The sequence below is a fragment of the Leucoraja erinacea genome, chromosome 4 (assembly GCF_028641065.1).
Source record: "Leucoraja erinacea ecotype New England chromosome 4, Leri_hhj_1, whole genome shotgun sequence".
Lineage (NCBI taxonomy): Eukaryota > Metazoa > Chordata > Chondrichthyes > Rajiformes > Rajidae > Leucoraja > Leucoraja erinaceus.
In genome coordinates this window covers 18,867,334-18,892,047 of record NC_073380.1, presented here as the reverse complement: position 1 = coordinate 18,892,047, position 24,714 = coordinate 18,867,334, and the positions used below count along the sequence as shown (strand labels likewise).

The window sequence follows — 24,714 nt, the reverse complement described above, 5'->3', positions numbered from 1 at the left end:
CTAACCTAATGTCTCTGGGCTGAAGGTCTAAATGGCCTCTAGTTTATTAATTAAACTCCTTGAGTTAAATTATTTTTAGCAAACTATGGGTGCTTGGCTGTACAGTGTTTGTACGTTCTCCCCGTGACCTGCGTTGGTTTTCTCCAAGATCTTGGGTTTCCTCCCACACCCCAAAGATGTACACGTTTGTAGGTTATGTGTGCAAAGGTACTGGTTTAAACCAAAGATAGACGCAAGAAGCTAGAGTAACTCAGCGTTTATGTTGCTTTCTTAGATTCTCTCCTCAACTCTAACTACCCCTTTAAACAGTCACCTGGAAGACTTCATTTACAGGTTGTACCTGTAATAGGACCCCAGCTATTTACAATATATATTAATGATTTGGACGAGGGAATTGAATGCAATCACATAACCCTTTCTGAAAATTAAAATGAATCTGTTTCCTCTCTCTCCCAGTTCTAATGAAGATTATCTAAAACAATAAATGTTCATTTTCTCTTTCCACTGACCTGCTGAGTTTACCCAGTGTTTTATGGCCTCCCAGTCACACTACTCAACTGACAAAACAACCTCCATGCAGAAAAGACCACTGGCACCAAGATTATAGATCAAAAATGCAGCAGTGTGCAACATGACTTACCACTGTATCGAACAAACTTTGGTCGGGCAACTCTGTGTCTCCCCCTGTGGTTCCAGCTTCCAGCTTTAATATGTGAAGACATCAAAGGGAAACATATTAGTCAGTAAAATGTTACCAGAGAGGAAGAATTTCTCACCAGGCCTGAGATATGACAGGTGTGATCCTACTACACTGATCTATGCAGTGGCTTTTCAGGATGAATCAGATTGTGTAATGCAGGGTAAGGGGCACAGCTGGAAGACACTTTCATCTGTCAAAGGCATAATTCATACTCATCTGCACCAGCTCCAACACTGCGCTATCCACAGGGACCCTTAGTCAGAGAAAACAAGGTTCTAAAAAGATTAAACGTTTTAATTTTCAAACCAATCACATGATTATCCCTTGGCCACAAGGCTATGGATTCAAAGCAACCCCCCAGATTGAAATATATTATTCAAGTTGATATTTCAACACAGTAGTGCAGTGGTTCTTCACGGTTGCAAGAGCTATTGATCAAATGAGCTTGTGTAGGAAGGAACTGCAGATGCTGGTTTACACAGAAGATAGACACAAAATGCTGGAGTAGAACAGTGGGCTTGTTGATCCAATGATCATGCTTCAGGCTAGAGTATTAAACATTACTGGTTGTCTATCTCATCGATCTTTGGCAGATACCTCACTGCGTGGAATTGGCTATGGTGTTTGTTTACATTACAATGTCTACATGTCAAAATCAATTCATTGGTTGTGAAACAGTTCTTTCCTCTAACCGATCATCAAAACTGTTAAACAAAAAAGACAAATTTAAAAACATTATCGAATGAGTAACCAAATGAAAATAATGGCCTTGAGTTAATTAACCTCCTTGAGTTAAATTATTTTTTAGCAAACTACGGGTGCTTGGCTGTAGAGAGTTTGTACGTTCTCCCCTTGACCTGCATGGGTTTTCTCCAAGACCTTCGGTTTCCTCCCACACTCCAAAAATGTATGGATTTGTAGGTTCAGTTTAGGAAGGTACTCCATATGCTGGTTTAAATCGAAGATAGACACAAAAAGCTGAAGTAACTCAGTGGGTCAGACTGCACGTCTGGAGAGAAGGAATGGGTACTGTTTCAGGTTGAGACCTTTCTTCAGAGTCTGAAGAAGGGTCTCGACCTGAAACGTCACCCATTCCTTCACACCAGAGATACTGCCGGTCCCGCTGAGTTACTCCAGATTATTGTGTCTATCATTGGACTTCTTTTGGTGTTGACAATGTGGTCTCGGCTGCAGTGGAGAAACCAAATGTAGGTTGGGCAACTGCTTTGCAGACCATGCTACCTGGCCCGTTGAGTTAATCCAGCACTGTGTTCAACTCAACATTGAAGCCAACAACATCTGGTAACTAACTTTCTCTGCCTGCATGAAAACTAGCCTTCCATCTGATATATTGACTCAGAGTTTCAATTTCAGTAGCACAGTCCAACCTACCTGGCATGTCACACAGCTCTGCATTTTTCCCTCTTTGTGGTCGATCTGTAACTTCCCTCATTTTACAGCATTTATGTTGCTTTCTTAGATTCTCTCCTCAACTGTAACTACCCCTTTAAACCGACACCTAGAGGACTTCATTTACAGGTTATCCATACAGCTACTCTGACTTCACATCACCAGAGACTTTCTGCTATTATCCTATTCATCCCCACACAACACTTTCTGAAAATTAAAACTAATTTTCTTGAAGACTGAAGCAGGTGAATTTATTATGGGGAACAAGGAAATGGTAGAAGAGTTGAACAGGTACTTTGGATCCATCTTCACGAAGGAAGACACAAACAATTTCCCTGATGTACTAGTGGCCAGAGGATCTGGGGTGACGGAGCAACTGAAGGAAATTCACGTTAGACAGGAAATGGTGTTGGGTAGACTGATGGGACTGAAGACTGATAAAACCCAGCGCCTGATGGTCTGCATCCCAGGGTACTTAAGGAAGTGGCTCTTGAAATCATGGATGCATTGGTGATCATTTTCCAATGTGCTATAGATTCATGATCAGTTCCTGTGGATTGGAGTGTAGATAATGTTATCCCACTTTTTAAGAAAGGCGGGAGAGAGAAAACAGGGAATTATAGACTGACATCGGTAGTGGGGAAGATGCTGGAGTCAATTATAAAAGACGAAATAGCGGCATATTTGGATAGCAGTAACAAGATCGGTCCGAGTCAGCATGGATTTACGAAGGGGAAATCATGCCTGACTAATCTTCTGGAATTCTTTGAGGAAGTAACTAGGAAAATGGACAAGGGAGAGCCAGTGGATGTAGTGTGCCTGGACTTTCAGAAAGCATTTAATAAGGTCCCACATAGGAGATTAGTGAGCAAAATTAGATCACATGGAATTGGGAGAAGGGTATTGACATGGAAAGAAAATTGGTTGGCAGACAGGAAACAAAAAGTAGGGATTAACGGGTCCCTTTCAGAATGGCAGGCAATGACTAGTGGGGTACCACAAGGGTAGGTGCTGGGACCACAGCTATTCACAATATACAACAATAATTTAGATGAAGGGTTTAAAAGTAACGTTAGCAAATTTGCAGATGACACAAATTTGGGTGGCAGTGTGTACTGTGACGAGCATGCTAAGAGGATGCAGGGTGACTTGGACAGGTTAGGTGAGTGGGCGGATGCATGGCAGATGCAATTTAATGTGGATAAATGTAAGCTTATCCACTTTGGTGACAAGAACAGGAAGGCAGATTATTATCTGAATGATGTCAAGTTGGGAAAAGGGGAAGTACAACGGGATCTGGGGGTCCTTGTTCATCACTCACCGAAAGCAAACATGCAGATACAGCAGGCAGTGAAGAAAGCAAATGGCATGCTGGCCTTCATAACAAGTGTAGTTGATCATAGGAGCAAAGAGGCCCTTCAGCAGTTTTACATGACCCTAGTGAGACCACACCTGGAGTATTGTGTGCAGTTTTGATCTCCAAATATGAGGAAGGACATTCTTGCTATTGAGGGAGTGCAGCGTAGGTTCACGAGGTTAATATCCTTTTCTATGGACTGTCATATGTTGATAGAATGGAGTGGCTGGGCTCGTATACTCTGGAATTTAGGATGAAAGGGGATCTTATAGAAACTTATAAGATTATTAAGGGATTGGACATGCTAGAAACATGTGCCCAATGTTGGGGGAGTCCAGAACCAGGAGCCACAGTTTAAGAATAACGGGTAAGCCATTTAGAACGGAGCTGAGGAAAAACTTTTTCACAGAGTGAGTCCAGTGAATCTATGGAATTCGCTGCCTCAGAAGGCAGTGGAGGTCAATTCTCTGGATGCTTTAAAGAGAGAGTTAGGTAGAGAGTTAGGGAATCAGGGGTTTTGGTAAGACGGCAGGAATGGGGTACAGAATGTGGATGATCAGCCACGATCACAGTGAATGGGGTTGCTGGCGCGAAGTACCGAATGGCCTACTCCTGCACCTATTGTCTATTCTCTAATCTGTTTCCTCTCTCTCCCAGTTCTAATGAAGATGATCTAAAACCATAAATGTTCATTTATTAATAATAATGAAGATGATCTAAAACCATAAATGTTCATAATTAATACTCATCTGCAAATGAACACTACAGCGATCATCAAGAAGGCTCAGCAGCGGCTGCACTTCCTGAGGGTTCTCAGGAAGCACAACCTGGACTCTAACCTGCTGATGACCTTCTACCGCTCGTCCATCGAGAGCCTGCTGACATACTGCACTACAGCATGGTATGGCAGCTGCACCATGGCAGACAGGGAGAGGCTTCAGAGGGTAACTAGGACAGCACAGAAGATCATTGGTTGCCCTCTCCCCTCCCTGATGGATATTTACACCTCCCGCTGCCTTAGCAGGGCAAAGAATATCATCAAGGACAGCTCCCATCCTGCGTTTGGACTGTTCGACCTGCTACCCTCTGGAAGGCGCTATAGGTGCATCAAATCTAGGACAAATAGACTCAGGAATAGTTGTTTTCTGAAAGTCATAACTACTCTTAATTCACACATGCACTGACTTCACAGCCCAACACCCAGACTTCCATCTATTCTATCCACGTACTGAAATTTGGAACTGTAATGTGTGTTGTAACTGTAATTTTTAATATTTAAATTTTTAAAAAAAAATATTTAATATAATTTTTAAACAGCTGCCTAAGAATACTATCTATTCATCCTTCACCATTTTGCCTTTATAGATATGTATATAGCGCCGCAGAATTGTGCACCTATCCCCCCCCCCCCTCCACCTTTTGTTTTGTTTTCTGCTTCTTGTTTTTTGTACTAAATTATATGTATGCACTGAGTACGAGCTGCTTTTAATCTCATTGTACATGTATAGTGAAAATAAATGGCATATATATATAAATATTTCTCTTTCCACAGACCTGCTGAGTTTACCCAGTGTTTTATGGCCATTCAGTAACACTACTCAACTGACAAAACAACCACCATGCAGAAAAGACCACTGGCACCAAGATTATGGATCAAAAATGCAGCAGAGTGCAACATGACTTACCACTGTATCGAACACACTTTGGTCGGGCAACTCCGTGTTTCCCCCTGTGGTTCCAGCATCCAGCTTTATAATGTGAAGACATCAAAGGGAAACATATTAGTCAGTAAATGTTACATGAGAGGAAGAATTTTTCACCAGGCCTGAGATACGACAGGTGTGATCCTTCTACACTGATCTAAGCAGTGGCTTTTCAGGATGAATCAGATTGTGTAATGCAGGGTAAAGGGCGCAACTGTATGACACTTTCATCTGTCAAAGGCATAATTAATACTCATCTGCACCAGCTCCAACACTGCGCTATCCACAAGGACCCTTAGTCAGAGAGAACGGTTCCAAAAAGATTAAACGTTTTTAACTTTCAAACCAATCACATGATTATCCCTTGGCCGCAAGGCTATGCATTGAAAGCAACCCCCCAGATTGAAATATATTATTCAAGTTGATATTTCAGCACAGTAGTGCAGTGGTACTTTATGGTTGCAAGAGTTATTGATCGAATGAGCTTGTGTAGGAAGGAACTACAGATGCTGGTTTACACCGAAGATAGACACAAAATGCTGGAGTAGCACAGCGGACTTGTTGATCCAATGATCATGCTTTAGCCTAGAGTATTAAACAGGTTTACTGGTTGTCTATCTCATTGCTCTTTGGCAGAAACCTCACTGCGTGGAATTGGCTACGGTGTTTGTTCACATTATAATGTCTACATGTCAAAATCAATTCATTGGTTGTGAAACAGTTCTTTCCTCTAACCGATCATCAAAACTGTTTAAAAAAAAAGACAAATTTAAAAACATTATCGAATGAGTAACCAAATGAAAATAATGGCCTCTAGTTAATTAACCTCCTTGAGTTAAATTATTTTTTAGCAAACTACGGGTGCTTGGCTGTAGAGAGTTTGTACGTTCTCCCCTTGACCTGCATGGGTTTTCTCCAAGACCTTCGGTTTCCTCCCACACTCCAAAGATGTACAGGTTTGTAGATTCAGTTTAGGAAGGTACTCCATATGCTGGTTTAAATCGAAGATAGACACAAAAAGTTGAAGTAACTCAGTGGGTCAGACTGCACCTCTGGAGAGAAGGAATGGGTAACGTTTCAGGTCGAGACCTTTCTTCAGAGTCTGAAGAAGGGTCTCAACCTGAAACGTCACCCATTCCTTCTCTCCAGAGATACTGCCGGTCCCGCTGAGTTACTCCAGATTATTGTGCCTATCATTGGACTTCTTTTGGTGTTGACAATGTGGTCTCAGCTGCAGTGGAGAAACCAGCACTTAGTGTTCGACTCAACATTGAAGCCAACAACTTCTGGTAACTAACTTTCTCTGCCCGCATGAAAACTAGCCATCCACCTGATATATTGACTCAGAGTTTCACTTTCATTAGCACAGTCCAAACTACATGGCATGTCACACAGCTCTGCATTTTGGAAATTTTATATTCGCCTCTTTGTGGTCTCTCTGTCACTGCCCTCATTTTATAACGTTTATGTTGCTTTCTTCGATTCTCTCTTCAACTAACTACCCCTTTAAAACATCATCTGGAGGTCAATTTATAGCAGGCATGTGCCATCAGGGTAGGCAAGGTAGGCACTGCCTACCCTGACTACAATAATGACATGGTACTCATTAAATATAAATAGTAAAGGCATAGGAGAATTATGCCTATCTTAGAGATCGATCTGTTAGGTAGGCACAATTCTCCGGGCCTTTCAACCGCAGCACTTGTAACATGTGAAGGTCTGTGCAGCCCACGTGCCGTCAGCACTGCTGGAAGCTGTCAATTTCAAGGGGAGCTGAAGGCAGCTGAAATGGTGCCTTTGCTGTACTGTGCATGCGCAGCGCGAGTTTCTTGGCGGGTTTTTCAAATATGGATTGCCATTATCTGAAGAGTATGTTCGGAAGCAAAGAGAGAAGAATGGAGTTTGTGTACCAATACTGTGGTAAGTACATATCTTGGTACTTTATGTTTTTAAATACTGTATTTCCCAGGGTGGGTGGGGGAGAGCTCCTTTCACAGTGTATGAGGAGTCTGGCCTGGGTGAAGTTGCGGGGAGGGCAGGAGCGTTGTGAAGGAGGGGATCGGGGCCAGTAATCCACTTGCGAATCTCCGGGCACAGACCCACTGCATTGTGGCCGGGGAGTGAATGAGCTCGGGTGGCTGCCGCAGCGCTCCGGGCAAGGACAGCAGAACTGGCCTCCACTTCCGAGGAAGGAAGCAGCTCGGGTGACTGCGAGCAGCCGCTGGGACCAGACAGCATAACCGGCTGCCAATGCAGCCCCTTCTGCTGGGCTCCGCTCACCTCTGGCAGTGTTCTCCGTCTGAACACCTCTCTCCTGCCGCTCGCCGGCCGGCATCCCGCAAATCCTTAAATTCCGACAGTGCGCTCAAGGGACCAATTGAGGTTACTCAGCTAAGGGAATTTAAGGATTTGCGGGAAGCAACTGACATGAGTGAAGCCGGCAAGCAGAAGGTGAGAGGTGTTCAGTCGGAGAGCACTGCCAGAGGTGAGCGGGTCAGCAGAAGGCGCTGAAGTGGCAGCCGGTTCTGCTGTCGGGTCCCGGCGGCCGCTCGCAGCCACCCGAGCTGCTTCCTTCCCCGCAAGTGGCGGCCAGTTCTGCTATCCGTGCCTGGAGCGCTGAGGCAGCGGTGAGTGAGTCTGACATGATCTCCGACCCCCTCCTTCTCAACACTCCTGCCCTCCCCGCAACTTTAACCCCTGGCACAGACTCTCCAAATGCTGTGAAAGGAACTCTCCCTCCAATTGGTCCCTTGAATTAGTATTGTCATTCAATAAGATGACAACTGATTCAACGTCCCGGTGTGCTCCCATTTTTCCCACCATCTCTCCACCTGCCTTCATCCTCCGTCCCCCACCCATTCAATAATTAAAAAATGAAGGCGATTTAGAAGCCTTGAAAATTGAATTGTTACTTATTTTTAATTTTTAATTTTAAGGAGAGAACAATCTGCGCATGCGCTGTTTAAGATTTTTTTTGATAGCCACCTGCTTACACTGAGTAATTACTCACAGCACGTGCCTGATTTATAGGTTATCCATACAGCTACTCTGACTTCACATCACCAGACACATACCGCTTTTTTCCTCTTCAACCCCACCCAACCCTTTCTGAAAATTAAAACAAATCTGTTTCCTCCCTCTCTCAGTTCTAATGAAGATGCTTTAAATCCATAAATGTTCATTTTCTCTTTCCACTGACCTGCTGAGTTTACCCAGTGGTTTATGGCCTTCCAGTAACACTACTCAACTGACAAAACAAACATCATGCAGAAAAGACCACTGGCACCAAGATTATAGATCAAAAATGCAGCAGAGTGCAACATGACTTACCACTGTATCGAACACACTTTGGTCGGGCAACTCTGTGTTTCCCCCTGTGGTTCCAGCATCCAGCTTTATAATGTGAAGACATCAAAGGGAAACATATTAGTCAGTAAATATTACTGGAGAGGAAGAATTTCTCACCAGACCTGAGATACGACACGTGTGATCCTACTACACTGATCTATGCAGTGGCTTTTCAGGATGAATCAGATTGTGTAATGCTGGGTAAGGGGCGCAACTATGACAATTTCATCTGTCAAAGGCATAATTAATACTCATCTGCACCAGACCAACACTGCGTTCTCCACAGGGACCCTTAGTCTTGGACAGGTTGGGTTAGTCGGCAGATGCATGACAGATGCAGTTTAATGTCGATCAATGTGAGGTTATCCACTTTGGTGGCAAAAACAGGAATGTAGATTATTATCTAAATGGTGTCAAATTGGGAAAAGGGGAAGGTACAACAGGATCTGGGGTCCTTGTTCATCAGTCACTGAAAGTAAGCATGTGGTTACAGCCGGCAGTGAAGAAATCGAATGGCATGTTAGCCTTCAGAACTAGTGGAGTTGAGTATAGGGGCAAAGAGGTCCTTCTGCAGTTGTACAGGACTCTAGTGAGACCACACCTGGAGTATTGTGCGCAGTTTCGGTCCCCAAATTTGAGGAGGGACATTCTTGCTATTGAGGGAGTGCAGCCTAAGTTCACAAGGTTAATTCCTGGGATGGCGGGACTGTCATATGTTGATAGAATGGACCACCGGGCTTGTATACTCTGGAATTTAGAAGGATGAGACGGGATCTTATTGAAACATATAAGATTATTAAGGGTTTCGATACGCAAGAGGCAGGAAACATGTTCCCGATGTTGGGGGAGTCCAGAACCAGGGGCCATAGATTCAAGATACAAGATTATTTAATGACCACACAGTCAAGCTGGTGGAATTCATGTTCAGTACAGGATTTTACACAATAAGCTGATTCCAGTCATGCAGACATACAGTTTGTGGTACAGAAGAACACAGTAAGCAGAACATAACATAACATAAAACACAGACAACATACAGTATACAGTACATGCACGGGGTGGCTTTGTGATATTATCATAGAGTGTTCAGAGTTCGAATTGCATATGGGTAGAAACTGTTTTTGAATCGTGATGTTTTGGCAGGCAGTGAGCTGTAGCGCCTCCCTGAGGGCAGCAGGTGGAAGATGTGGTGAGCTGGGTGGGAGTGATCAAAAATGATTTTCTTCACCCTTGACACAGACCGTTTGAGATTGAGTGATTCTATTGATGGGAGGGGGGTGCTGATGATTTTGGATGCTTTGTTGACAATTCACTGTAGTTTATTACGGGAGTGAGTGTCCAAACTGCTGTACCAAACTGTTATTGATGAAGTGAGCATGCTTTGGATGATGGCTGTGTAAAATCGGATTAGGAGATGTTTCCTCACTTTAAACTTCTTGAGCTGGCGGAGAAAAAAGAGTCTTTGGTTGGCTTTTTTATAAATGTGGTCTGAGTTGGTTTTCCATTTGAGGTTATTGCTTATGTGAGTGCCAAGAAATTTGAATGAGTCAGTGGTGGATATGGGTTCACCGGGCATGAGTAGGGGGGTCTTGGGTTGTGCCTTTCATCTGAGGTTGATGATAAGTTCATGGGTTTTTGATGTGTTCAGTAGGAGGTTATTGTAGTGCATACTTTTCGGTGCCCATTCATGGGGATCACCGGAGATATTTGAAGTTTAGCTGGATGGGGCAACTGTGGCAATTTAAAGCATTAACTTCAGCCCCCAGTTTAGTCACAAAATTATTAAAACCGGTCCAGGGGCTACTCCAGGCTCAGAATCATATTGTGATGGCATATTTGGATGACATCGTAATCATAGGGAAAACTATGAAATTAGCTGAATTATCTGTTTCAGCTACTAAACTCATGTTTAACTCAGGGTTGTGCCTTTCATCTGAGGTTGATGATAAGTTCATGGGTTTTTGATGTGTTCAGTAGGAGGTTATTGTCTGTGCACCAAGTGACTGCTTTGTGTGTTTGAGTGCGGTATTCTGTTTCGTTGTTGTTAGAGATGAGACCTATGATGGTTGTGTCGTCTGTGTATTTGTATATTTTAACTGAACTATACTGGGATGTGAGTTGATTTGTATAGAGTGAGAATAACCAGGTTGACAAGACGCAGCCCTGAGGGGCTCCTGTACTGAGGTGCAGAGGGTGAGATATGGTGCTATGTATCTTCACCCTTTGTTGTCTGTTCCAAAGGAAGCTATGGATCCAGTGACAGATGCAGGGGTCAATGTTCATGTCCGTTAATTTATGGAAGAGTTTGACCAGGTTGATGGAGTTGAATGCAGAACTGGTCCATGAACAGGATGCGGGCGTAAGTGTTGGCGGTTTCCTGCACCTATTGTCTATTGTCAGAGACAACAAGGTTCTAAAAAGATTAAACGTTTTTAACTTTCAAACCAATCACATTATTATTCCTTGGCCACTAGGCTATGGATTCAAAGCAACCCCCTAGATTGAAATATATTATTCAAGTTGATATTTCAGCACAGTAGTGCAGTGGCACTTCATGGTTGCAAGACTTATTGATCGAATGAGCTTGTGGAGGAAGGAACAGCAGATGCTGGTTTACACTGAAAATAGACACAAAATGCCAGAGTATTAAACAGGTTTACTGGTTGTCTATCTCATCGCTCGTTGGCAGATACCTTACTGCGTGGAATTGGCTACGGTGTTTGTTTACATTATAATATCTACATGTCAAAATCAGTTCATTGGTTGTGAAGCAGTTCTTTGCTCATCAAAACTGTTAAAAAAAAAGACAAATTTAAAAACATTATTGCAACATGACTTACCATTGTATCGAACACACTTTGGTCGGGCAACTCTGTGTTTCCCCCTGTGGTTCCAGCATCCAGCTGTATAATGTGAAGACATCAAAGGGAAACATATTAGTCAGTAAATGTTACTGGAGAGGAAGAATTTCTCACCAGGCCTGAGATACGACAGGTGTGATCCTACTACACTGATCTATGCAGTGGCTTTTCAGGACGAATCAGATTGTGTAATGCAGGGTAAGGGGCGCAACTGTAAGACACTTTCATCTGTCAAAGGCATAATTTTATTTCGGAGTCACATGAGTGATTACGTGAAGAAGACCGTCAACCCGCATGCACGCCATTACGTCTAACGCATTGCGCAATGACTGGCTGACAGGCGCGCCGCTCCTCCAGCGGTAAGTTTAAAATCCTCAGGTAAGTGTTTAAACTTTTTCTGAGGTTGTTTCTCTTGGTTCGATAATTCTTACTTACAGTACGAGCCGCATGGAGAAAATGTCCAAGGTGAAGTCTAGACGGGCCGTGGGGAAACAAGCTGCGGCAGGCCATGGGAGTGCGGGTAGTGGGCGACTGTTGATTTCACCTTCCAAGTCGCTGGTGGTGGAGCCAGCGGCTTCAGACTTGGTGCCGGCCGACAGCACCTTGGCAACTCAGCTTGGGCGGAAAGCCACAAAAAAGTCTGTAAGGCCCGTTCACTCGGACGAGTCGGGCCAGGAGGGTTCCCCTCCTTCAACGGGTAGCGTCTTCGGACGTTTAACCCACATGGAGCTCCTGATGGAGAGGATGCTCCATAACGATATGCACCAAAAACGGAGTTATATCCAATCGGGGGCCTGCGGCAGTGGCACCTGTTTCAGGGCTTCACAATGTCTCCCTCTCTGAGAGGGGAGCATTCGGGGTCATTTTTTTCTGACTCAGAGTCCGGAAGTATAGCCGGAGAGCATACCACCAGGCACGAAGGGCATGAATCAGAAGTGCCTGCTATGGCAACAAAATTTGCCATCCCATCACAAACAGGGGAACCGCTGGATGAGGACTTAGCCATGAGTATCAATTACCTGGCCGCACACCAGCTCCAAGAATTGGCAATGGAGGAAACTTCAAACAAATATCACACACCGGCTAACTGTGTTTCATTAAACGTGCCGGCTGTTAATCACTCCATCTGGGGTTACATTGGAGGGGACGTCAGAGTCCAGGAGGTGAAGGATGGAGGATACCGAATCATCCTTGACTTGACTGAACTTAACTCCTTTGTGCAGTATAAACATTTCAAAATGGAAAACTGTTACTGCCAAACAACTGATTTCCAGGGGATGTTATATGGCATGCATCGACCTTAAAGATGCATACTTTTCGATGCCCATTCATGGGGATCACCGGAGATATTTGAAGTTTAGCTGGATGGGGCAACTGTGGCAATTTAAAGCATTAACTTCAGCCCCTAGTTTAGTCACAAAATTATTAAAACCGGTCCAGGGGCTACTCCAGGCTCAGAATCATATTGTGATGGCATACTTGGATGACATCCTAACCATAGGGAAAACTATGAAATTAGCTGAATTATCTGTTTCAGCTACTAAACTCATGTTTGAGAGATTGGGGTTTCTCATCCATCCCGTTAAGTCCAAATTCATACCATCTAGAGTAATTGATTATTTGGGATTTTACCATTAACTCAATTCACATGTCACATGACTCTGCCTTGGGGCAAACGATTAGAATTAATAGAAGCCTGTAACAATCTCATTGTTAAGGAGCAACCTTCTATTAGGCATGTAGCTTGCATAATTGGCAAACTAGTGGCTGCTTTTCCAGCTGCACGGTTCGGGCCTATGCACTACCAACATTTACAACGTGCAAAGGAGCAGGCACCCAAATTCCATGCAGGTCACTTCGGTAGACCTATGCGGTTGCCAGCTGAAGCCATTGCTGAGTTACAATGGTGGGTGACGAATATTCAGCATTGCTCCAGTAAAATTTTGGTCGATACACCATCATTAATTTTACAAACTGATGCTAGTGCTCTAGGATGGGGAGCTGCTAATACCATCTCTAGCTGCGGTGGAATGTGCAGGAGTCATTAATTCTTCAGTCACATGTTATTAACTACTTAGAGTTGTTGGGAGCACTCTGGGGTGAAGGCTTATTGTGGCAATATGCATCATGTGCATGTTCAACTTTAGATTGACAACACTATAGCGGTGGCATACTTTAATCACATGGGTGGAATCAAGTCTGTATCCTGTGATAAATTGGTTAACCTTATTTGGCACCGGTGTATTATGAGAAACATTTGGGTTTCAGCTATCTACTTACCAGGTAGATACAACATGGTGGCGTACACCAGGTCATGGAAATTCAATGACATCACAGAATGGATGTTGAATCATGAAGTGTTTAACGACATTGTCGCTCGGTATAGCATACCAGAAATCGATTTGTTTGCATCCAGACTAAATCACCAGTTACCAAAATACGTTTCATGGGAACCAGATCCAGGGGCAGTGGCTGTAGATACATTCTCGCTACACTGGTGTGGAATGTTTTTGTATGCATTTCCCCCATTTTGCCTCATAAGTCGGTGCTTGGCTAAGATCAAGCAAGACTCCGCCTCTGGCATTTTAGTAGTACCAGACTGGCCTACACAGCCTTGGTACCCACTCGTCCTGGGAATGATAACACAGTCTTTTATGGTTGTCCCCAAAAGCAGAAATCTGCTGGTTCACCCTGTGACTGGGGAAAACCATCCACTACATGACCAAATCAATTTATTGGTTTGCAGATTCTGAGGAGACCGTACCTAGGGCTCGGACTATCAGATCGTACAGTGGATGTGATTACTGCGGCCTGGAGGAATGGCACCATGAAACAGTACATCTCTCATATCAAGAAATGGGAGATGTTCTGTTCACACTCGAACATATCGTATGACACGGCACGCATATGGGATGTGTTGGAATTCCTATCAACACTATATTTTGATTAGTTATAGTGCCATAAATAGTGCCAGGAGTGCATTATCATCATACTTATTGCTGGGATCGGGACACCACTCTGTTGGGTCTCACCCTTTGATATCCAGGTTCATGAAGGGTATTTTTAACTACTCTCCCCAGGCCCCCGTATTCGGAGATATGGGATGTGAGCGTGGTGCTCACGCTGCTTCGCCTGTGGGCTCGAGCATCATCCCTGTCTTTGCCCAAACTCACTCTCAACGTAGTCATGCTCATGGCGCTGGTTTCAGCGCAACGGGTCCAGGCGTTGCATAAACTGCGACTGGACAGGCTGGTCTCATCTGTAAATAATATAACTTTTTTTGTATATGATTTAATCAAGCAGAGCAGACCAGGGGTGTCAGGGCTCAAACTAGTTTCCATGGCATACCCCATGGACCTTCGGTTGTGTGTAGTTACACATATACAAAAGTACATCAAAGTCACCAAGAGCCTCAGAGTTAACTGTGTTCATTAGTTACAAAAAGACTCATAAGGTGTCAGTACAGACCATTTCGAGGTGGTTAAAACAGGTTCTGGATTGTGCAGGAGTGGACACTGACATTTTAAAATCTCACTCCTCCAGGGCTGCATCTACGTCAGCAGCGAGGGTAATGGACGTCCCTCTCGACCACATCCTAGTGGCTGCAGGATGGTCAAATAAACTAACATTCCAAAGGTTTTATAATAAACCTATTGCGAGACCGGGGTTTTTTGCCAATTACATTTTAGATTCTGTTTTATAGTTTCCCCCTGGATGAGAGGGGTCACTACTATTTTTCTTTGCTCATTAAAGCATCAGCATATTTAAATCTATGTCATGTCTGAATGCATTAATTATTTTAACTCATCCTGGTCAACTGATGCAGTGTGCGACGCATGGACTCATGAAATCACAGAGCTTTAAAATCTTCACGTAGTCACTCACGTGACTCCGAAGTAAAAGAGTAAGATTAAATGAGAACTTACCAGTTTGAAGTTTGATCTTTATTTTATGAGGAGTTACGATGAGCGATTACGTGCCCTCTGCTCCCAACCGTCGTATCATGAAGGTCATCCGTTAGTTCTAGTTCTCTCCAATCTTACTATGTTCAGTTCAATACTGTTATCTGTGATTTCACACCGCTGCTTTGAAGATTGATGCGCATGCGTGGTGACGGCCTTCTTCACGTAATCGCTCATCGTAACTCCTCATAAAATAAAGATCAAACTTCAAACTGGTAAGTTCTCATTTAATCTTACTGTTAATACTCATCTGCACCAGCTCCAACGCTGCACTATCCACAGGGACCCTTAGTCTTGGACAGATTGGGTGAGTTGGCAGATGTATGGCAGATGCAGTTTAAAGTGGATAAATGTGAGGTTATCCACTTTGGTGGCAAAAACAGGAACAATCAGAGACAACAAAGTTCCAAAAAGATTAAACGTTTTTAACTTTCAAACCAATCACATGATTATCCATGGCCGCAAGTCTATGGATTCAAAGCAACCCCCCAGATTGAAATATATTATTCAAGTTGATATTTCAGCACAGTAGTGCAGTGGTACTTCATGGTTGCAAGAGTTATTGATCGAATGAGCTTGTGTAGGAAGGAACTGCAGATGCTGGTTTACAGATGGTGGCCGATTGGGAAAGGGGGAGATGCAGCGAGACCTGGGTGTCCTGGTACACCAGTCATTGAAGGTAGGCATGCAGGTGCAGCAGGCAGTAAAGAAAGCGAATGGTATGTTAGCTTTCATTGCAAAAGGATTTGAGTATAGGAGCAGGGAGGTTCTACTGCAGTTGTACAGGGTCTTGGTGAGACCACACCTGGAGTATTGCGTACAGTTTTGGTCCCCAAATCTGAGGAAGGACATTATTGCCATAGAGGGAGTGCAGAGACGGTTCACCAGACTGATTCCTGGGATGTCAGGACTGTCTCATGAAGAAAGACTGGATAGACTTGGTTTATACTCTCTAGAATTTAGGAGATTGAGAGGGGATCTTATAGAAACTTACAAAATTCTTAAGGGGTTGGACAGGCTAGATGCAAGAAGATTGTTCCCGATGTTAGGGAAGTCCAGGACAAGGGGTCACAGCTTAAGGATAAGGGGGAAATTCTTTAAAACCGAGATGAGAAGAACTTTTTTCACACAGAGAGTGGTGAATCTCTGGAACTCTCTGCCACAGAGGGTAGTTGAGGCCAGTTCATTGGCTATATTTAAGAGGGAGTTAGATGTGGCCCTTGTGGCTAAAGGGATCAGGGGGTATGGAGAGAAGGCAGGTACGGGATACTGAGTTGGATGATCAGCCATGATCATATTGAATGGCGGTGCAGGCTCGAAGGGCCGAATGGCCTACTCCTGCACCTAATTTCTATGTTTCTATGTTTCTAAAATGCTGGAGTAGCACAGCGGGCTTGTTGATCCAATGATCACGCTTTAGCCTAGAGTATTAAACAGGTTTACTGGTTGTCTATCTCATCGTTCTTTGGCAGATACCTCACTGCGTGGAATTGGCTACGGTGTTTGTTTACATTATAATGTCTACATGTCAAAATCAATTCATTGGTTGTGAAGCAGTTCTTTCCTCTAACCGATCATCAAAACTGTTTAAAAAAAAAGACCAATTTAAAAACATTATCGAATCAGTAACCAAATGAAAATAATGGCCTCTATTTAATTAACCTCCTTGAGTTTAATTATTTTTTAGCAAACTACGGGTGCTTGGCTGTAGAGAGTTTGTACGTTCTCCCCTTGACCTGCATGGGTTTTCTCCAAGACCTTCGGTTTCCTCCCACACTCCAAAGATGTACAGGTTTGTAGGTTCAGTTTAGGAAGGTACTCCATATGCTGGTTTAAATCGAAGATAGACACAAAAAGTTGAAGTAACTCAGTGGGTCAGGCTGCACCTCTGGAGAGAAGGAACGGGTAACGTTTCAGGTCGAGACCTTTCTTCAGAGTCTGAAGAAGGGTCTCAACCTGAAACGTCACCCATTCCTTCTCTCCAGAGATGCTGCCGGTCCTGCTGAGTTACTCCAGATTATTGTGCCTATCATTGGACTTCTTTTGGTGTTGACAATGTGGTCTCGGCTGCAGTGGGGAAACCAGCACTTAGTGTTCGACTCAACATTGAAGCCAACAACTTCTGGTAACTAACTTTCTCTGCCCGCATGAAAACTAGCCATCCACCTGATATATTGACTCAGAGTTTCACTTTCATTAGCACAGTCCAAACTACCTGGCATGTCACACAGCTCTGCATTTTGGAAATTTTATATTCGCCTCTTTGTGGTCTCTCTGTCACTGCCCTCATTTTATAACGTTTATGTTGCTTTCTTCGATTCTCTCTTCAACTCTAACTACCCCTTTAAAACATCATCAGGAGGTCAATTTATAGCAGGCACGTGCCGTCAGGGTAGGCAAGGTAGGCACTGCCTACCCTGACTACAATAATGACATGGTAATCATTAAGTATAAATAGTAAAGGCATAGGAGAATTATGCCTATCTAAGAGATCGATCTGTTAGGTAGGCACAATTCTCCGGGCCTTTCAACCGCAGCACTTGTAACATGTGAAGATCTGTGCAGCCCACGTGCCGTCAGCACTGCTGGAAGCCGTCAATTTCAAGGGGAGCTGAAGGGAGCTGAAAGTCTGCCTTTGCTGTACTGTGCATGCGCAGCACGAGTTTCTTGGTGGGTTTTTCAAATATGGAATGCCATTATCTGAAGAGTATGTTCAGAAGCAAAGAGAGAAGAATGGAGTTCGTGTACCAATACATTTCTTGGTACTTTTTCAGATACGTTGTTTTTTGCCTTCCATCACAGCGAGGTGGAGATGCGCTGTGATGGATGTCTGTGTAAATTGTGTTGTGTCTTGGGTCTTATTTTTTCTTGGATGTATGACTGCAGAAACAACATTTCACTTGAGCCTCAATGAGGTTCAAGTGACAAATAAATTGTATTGTATTGTATTGTATTGTATTGTATTGTATTATGTTTTTAAATACTGTATTTCCCAGGGTGGGTGGGGGAGAGCTCCTTTCACAGTGTATGAGGAGTCTGGCCCGGGTGAAGTTGCGGGGAGGGCAGGAACGTTGTGAAGGAGAGGATCGGGGCCAGTAATCCACTTGCGACTCACTGGGCACAGAGCCACTGCATTGTGGCCGGGGAGTGAATGAGCTCGGGTGGCTGCCGCAGCGCTCCGGGCAAGGACAGCAGAACTGGCCTCCACTTCCGAGGATGGAAGCAGCTCGGGTGACTGCGAGCAGCCGCTGGGACCAGACAGCATAACCGGCTGCCAATGCAGCCCCTTCTGCTGGTCCTCGCTCACCTCTGGCAGTGTTCTCCGTCTGAACACCTCTCTCCTGCCGCTCGCCGGCCGGCATCCCGCAAATCCTTAAATTCCGACAGTGCGCTCAAGGGACCAATTGATGTGACTCAGCTGAGGGAATTTAAGGATTTGCGGGAAGCAACTGACATGAGTGAAGCCGGCAAGCAGAAGGTGAGAGGTGTTCAGTCGGAGAGCACTGCCAGAGGTGAGCGGGTTAGCAGAAGGCGCTGAAGTGGCAGCCGGTTCTGCTGTCGGGTCCCGGCGGTCGCTCGCAGCCACCCGAGCTGCTTCCTTCCCCGCAAGTGGCGGCCAGTTCTGCTATCCATGCCCGGAGAGCTGAGGCAGCGGTGAGTGAGTCTGACATGATCTCCGACCTCCTCCTTCTCAACACTCCTGCCCTCCCCGCAACTTTAACCCCTGGCACAGACTCTCCAAATGCTGTGAAAGGAACTCTCCCTCCAATTGGTCCCTTGAATTAGTATTGTCATTCAATAAGATATAACCATATATATAACCATATAAATATGGTTATATCTTATTGAATGACAATACTAATTCAAGGGACCAATTGGAGGGAGAGTTCCTTTCTAAGATGACAACTGATTCAACGTCCCGGTGTGCTCCCGTTTTTCCCACCATCTCTCCACCTGCCTTCATCCTCCATCCCCTACCCATTCAATAATTAAAAAATGAAGGCGATTTAGAAGCCTTGGGAAAATTGAATTGTTACTTATTTTTATTTTTTATTTTTAAGGAGAGAACAATCTGCGCATGCGCTGTTTAAGATTTTTTTTTAAAAGCCGCCTCCTTACACTGAGTAATTACTCACGGCACGTGCCTGATTTATAGGTAATCCATACAGCTACTCTGACTTCACATCACCAGACACATACCGCTTTTTTCCTCTTCAACCCCACCCAACCCTTTCTGAAAATTAAAACAAATCTGTTTCCTCCCTCTCTCAGTTCTAATGAAGATGATTTAAATCCATAAATGTTTATTTTCTCTTTCCACTGGCCTGCTGAGTTTACCCAGTGGTTTATGGCCTTCCAGTAACACTACTCAACTAACAAAACAAACATCATGCAGAAAAGACCACTGGCACCAAGATTATAGATCAAAAATGCAGCAGAGTGCAACATGACTTACCACTGTATCGAACACACTTTGGTCGGGCAACTCTGTGTTTCCCCCTGTGGTTCCAGCATCCAGCTTTATAATGTGAAGACATCAAAGGGAAATATATTAGTCAGTAAATATTACTGGAAAGGAATAATTTCTCACCAGGCCTGAGATACGACAGGTGTGATCCTACTACACTGATCTATGCAGTGGCTTTTCATGATGAACCAGATTGTGTAATGCAGGGTAAGGGGCGCAGCTGGAAGACACTTTAATCTGTCAAAGGCATCTGCACCAGCTCCAACACTGTGCTATCCACAGGGACCCTTAGTCTTGGACAGTTTGTGTGAGTCAGCAGATGCATGGCAGATGCAGTTTAATGTGGATAAATGTGAGGTTATCCACTTTGGTGGCAAAAACAGGAGCGCGGATTATTATCTAAATGGTGTCAAGTTGGGAAAAGGGGAATAGAACAGGATCTGGGGGTCCTTGTTCATCAGTCACTGAAAGTAAGCATGCGGACACAGCAGGCAGTAAAGAAAGCGAATGGCATGTTAGCCTTCAGAACAAGTGGAGTTGAGTATAGGGGCAAAGAGGTCCTTCTGCAGTTGTACAGGAACCCAGTGAGACCACACCAGGAGTATTGTGCGCAGTTTCGGTCCCCAAATTTGAGGAGGAACATTCTTGCTATTGAGCGAGGACAGCCTAGGTTCACGAGGTTAATTCCTGGGATGGTGGGTCTGTCATATATTGATAGATAGGACCACCGGACTTGTATACTCTGGAATTTAGAAGGATGAGAAGGTATCTTAATGAAACATATAAGATTATTAAGGGTTTGGACACGCTAGAGCCAGGAAACATGTTCCCGATGTTGGAGGAGTCCAGAACCAGGGGCCATAGTTTATAAATATGTGGTAAGCCATTTAGAACGGAGATGAGGAAAAACATTTTCACCCAGAGTTGTGAGTGTGGAATTCTCTGCCTCAGAGGGCGGTGGAGGCAGGTTCTCTGGATACTTTCAAGAGAGAGTTAGATAATACTCTTAAAGACAGTGGAGTCAGGGGATATGGGGAGAAGGCAGGTATGGGGTACTGATTGTGGATAATCAGCCATGATCACATTGAATGGGAGTGCTGGCTCGAGGGGCCGAATGGCCTACTCCTGCACCTATTGTCTATTGTCAGAGACAACGAGGTTCCAAAAAGATTAAACGTTTTTAACTTTGAAACCAATCACATTATTATTCCTTGGCCACTAGGCTATGGATTCAAAGCAACCCCCCAGATTGAAATATATCATTCAAGTTGATATTTCAGCACAGTAGTGCAGTGGCACTTCATGGTTGCAAGAGCTATTGATCGAATGAGCTTGTGTAGGAAGAAACTGCAGATGCTGGTTTACACCGAAGATAGACACAAAATGCTGGAGTAGCACAGCGGGCTTGTTGATCCAATGATCATGCTTCAGCCTAGAGTATTAAACAGGTTTACTGGTTGTCTATCTCATCACTCGTTGGCAGATACCTTACTGCGTGGAATTGGCTACGGTGTTTGTTTACATTATAATGTCTACATGTCAAAATCAGTTCATTGGTTGTGAAGCAGTTCTTTCCTCATCAAAACTGATAAAGAAAAGACAAATTTATAAACATTGTTGCCACATGACTTACCATTGTATCGAACACACTTTGGTTGGGCAACTCAGTGTTTCCCCCTGTGGTTCCAGCATCCAGCTTTATAATGTGAAGACATCAAAGAGAAACATATTAGTCAGTAAATGTTACTGGAGAGGAATAATTTCTCACCAGGCCTGAGATACGACAGGTGTGATCCTACTACACTGATCTATGCAGTGGCTTTTCGGGATGAAACAGATTGTGTAATGCAGGGTAAGGGGCGCAACTGTAAGACACTTTCATATGTCAAAGGCATAATTTTACTTCGGAGTCACGAGAGTGGCTATGTGAAGAAGACCGTCAGCCCGCATGCGCACAATTACGTCTAAAGCATTGCGCAACGACTGACTGGCAGGCTGAGGTTGTTCCTCTTGGTTCGATAATTCTTGCTTACAAAACAAGTACGAGCTGCATGGAGAAAATGTCCAAGGTGAAGTCCAGACGGGCCTGCGGGAGTGGCACCTGTTTCAGTGCTGCACAATGTCTCCCTCTCTGAGAGGAGAGCATTCGGGGTCAGTTTTTGTCTGACTCAGAGTCTGGAAGTATAGCCGGAGAGCATACCAACAGGCATGAAGGGCATGAATCAGAAGTGCCTGCTGCGGCAACAAAATTTGCCATCCCATCACAAACAGGGGAACCGCTGGATGAGGACTTAGCCATGAGTATCAATTACCTGGCCTCACACCAGCTCCAAGAACTGGCAATGGAGGAAACTTCGAACAAATATCACACACCGGCTAACTGTGTTTCATTAAACGTGCCGGCTGTTAATCACTCCATCTGGGGTTACATTGGAGGGGGCGCCAGAGCCCAGGTGGTGAAGCTACAGAAAATATTAAACTTGCTCGCCTCAGGCATCACGGCTTTTGCCAGGTCGGTGGATGGGGGTCCCCTGTCTGATGTGCAACAGGACGCCATGGCATTAATATGCAATGCACATTTCGAAATCAACTGCCTATGGAAAAATGGCATCCATCCTACCCTGAACCCCAAATTCGCAGCACTGTGTAAGCCCAGCAACGTACAGCCACCGGATTTCCTGTTTGGCGATGATCTGCCGAAGCAGGTCAGGGAGCTGGGCGATGAGGCAAAAACGGTCGGGCTAATGAAAGTCCCAACAACTCCCAAGGTTTCATCATTCCGGCGACAGCACCCCTACACTCCCTTCAACAACAGACGGTTCGCTGAAACTGGTGGGAAAGCCGGACAAATGGCACAGAGGTCTTTTTTAGGCCAAGGCCCAAACCGGCCCTTGTCCAAGATGCGCGGTTGGTGCCCTCCATCAGTCCTAACCCCAAACCTCGGGGGCGGAAACAAACACCATTCCACCGGTCACCATTGAGGTAGGTGGGTCTGGTTCTTTGCGGAACATATTGTGTATGGATCAGTTACAAGTTGGAGGGAGATTACAATTGTTTTTGAATGAATGGCGTTGGATAACATCAGATCCGTTTATACTACACAGTATACAAGGCTTCCAAATTGAATTCCTTCTCAATTCACTTCCACCCACACAGCATACACTGAACCGCACATTTGTTTTCACAACAGGAATGTTTGGATGCACAAGCTGAAATTGAAGCATTATACACAAAAAGGGCAATTGAGATGTTGTGTCATGAATCTCACCAATTTGTGTCTAATATATTTACAACACAAAAGAAGGATGGAGGATACTGAATCATCCTTGACTTGACTGAACTTAACTCCTTTGTGCAGTATAAACATTTCAAAATGGAAAACTGTTACTGCCAAACAACTGGTTTCCAGGGGATGTTATATGGCATGCATCGACCTTAAAGATGCATACTATTCGGTTCCTATTCATGGGGATCACCGGAGATATTTGAAGTTTAGCTGGATGGGGCAACTGTGGCAAGTTAAAGCATTAACTTCTGCCCCCAGCTTAGTCACAAAATTATTAAAACCGGTCCAGGGGCTACTCCAGGCTCAGAATCATATTGTGATGGCATACTTGGATGACATCCTAATCATAGGGAAAACTATGAAATTAGCTGAATTATCTGTTTCAGCTACTAAACTCATGTTTGAGAGATTGGGGTTTCTCATCCATCCCGTTAAGTCCAAATTCATACCATCTAGAGTAATTGATTATTTGGGATTTTACCATTAACTCAATTCACATGTCACATGACTCTGCCTTGGGGCAAACGATTAGAATTAATAGAAGCCTGTAACAATCTCATTGTTAAGGAGCAACCTTCTATTAGGCATGTAGCTTGTATAATTGGCAAACTAGTGGCTGCTTTTCCAGCTGCACGGTTCGGGCCTATGCACTACCAACATTTACAACGTGCAAAGGAGCAGGCACCCAAATTCCATGCAGGTCACTTCGGTAGACCTATGCGGTTGCCAGCTGAAGCCATTGCTGAGTTACAATGGTGGGTGACGAATATTCAGCATTGCTCCAGTAAAATTTTGGTCGATACACCATCATTAATTTTACAAACTGATGCTAGTGCTCTAGGATGGGGAGCTGCTAATACCATCTCTAGCTGCGGTGGCAAATGGAATGTGCAGGAGTCATTAATTCTTCAGTCACATGTTATTAACTACTTAGAGTTGTTGGGAGCACTCTATGGGCTGAAGGCATATTGTGGCAATATGCATCATGTGCATGTTCAACTTTAGATTGACAACACTATAGCGGTGGCATACTTTAATCACATGGGTGGAATCAAGTCTGTATCCTGTGATAAATTGGTTAACCTTATTTGGCACCGGTGTATTATGAGAAACATTTGGGTTTCAGCTATCTACTTACCAGGTAGATACAACATGGTGGCGTACACCAGGTCACGGAAATTCAATGACATCACAGAATGGATGTTGAATCATGAAGTGTTTAACGACATTGTCGCTCGGTATAGCATACCAGAAATCGATTTGTTTGCATCCAGACTAAATCACCAGTTACCAAAATACGTTTCATGGGAACCAGATCCAGGGGCAGTGGCTGTAGATACATTCTCGCTACACTGGTGTGGAATGTTTTTGTATGCATTTCCCCCATTTTGCCTCATAAGTCGGTGCTTGGCTAAGATCAAGCAAGACTCCGCCTCTGGCATTTTAGTAGTACCAGACTGGCCTACACAGCCTTGGTACCCACTCGTCCTGGGAATGATAACACAGTCTTTTATGGTTGTCCCCAAAAGCAGAAATCTGCTGGTTCACCCTGTGACTGGGGAAAACCATCCACTACATGACCAAATCAATTTATTGGTTTGCAGATTCTGAGGAGACCG

At 44.3% G+C, this 24,714-nt stretch overlaps 1 protein-coding gene across 5 annotated transcripts in view; it reads right to left on the bottom strand.

Moving 5' to 3' along the window:
- The window catches only part of LOC129696197 (amphiphysin-like), a 221,110-nt gene that overhangs the window by 30,626 nt on the left and 165,770 nt on the right, over positions 1–24,714 (bottom strand). For 2 of the 5 annotated variants that reach the window (XM_055633837.1, XM_055633838.1), the window contains 6 exons: positions 21,443–21,505; positions 19,798–19,860; positions 11,359–11,421; positions 8,501–8,563; positions 5,153–5,215; positions 641–703 (listed from right to left, as the gene is read on the bottom strand). In XM_055633837.1, coding sequence (XP_055489812.1) covers positions 641–703; positions 5,153–5,215; positions 8,501–8,563; positions 11,359–11,421; positions 19,798–19,860; positions 21,443–21,505 — 378 coding nt within the window. The remainder of the gene's footprint in view (positions 1–640; positions 704–5,152; positions 5,216–8,500; positions 8,564–11,358; positions 11,422–19,797; positions 19,861–21,442; positions 21,506–24,714) is intronic. The other 3 variants (XM_055633840.1, XM_055633841.1, XM_055633839.1) reach the window with 3 other exon arrangements.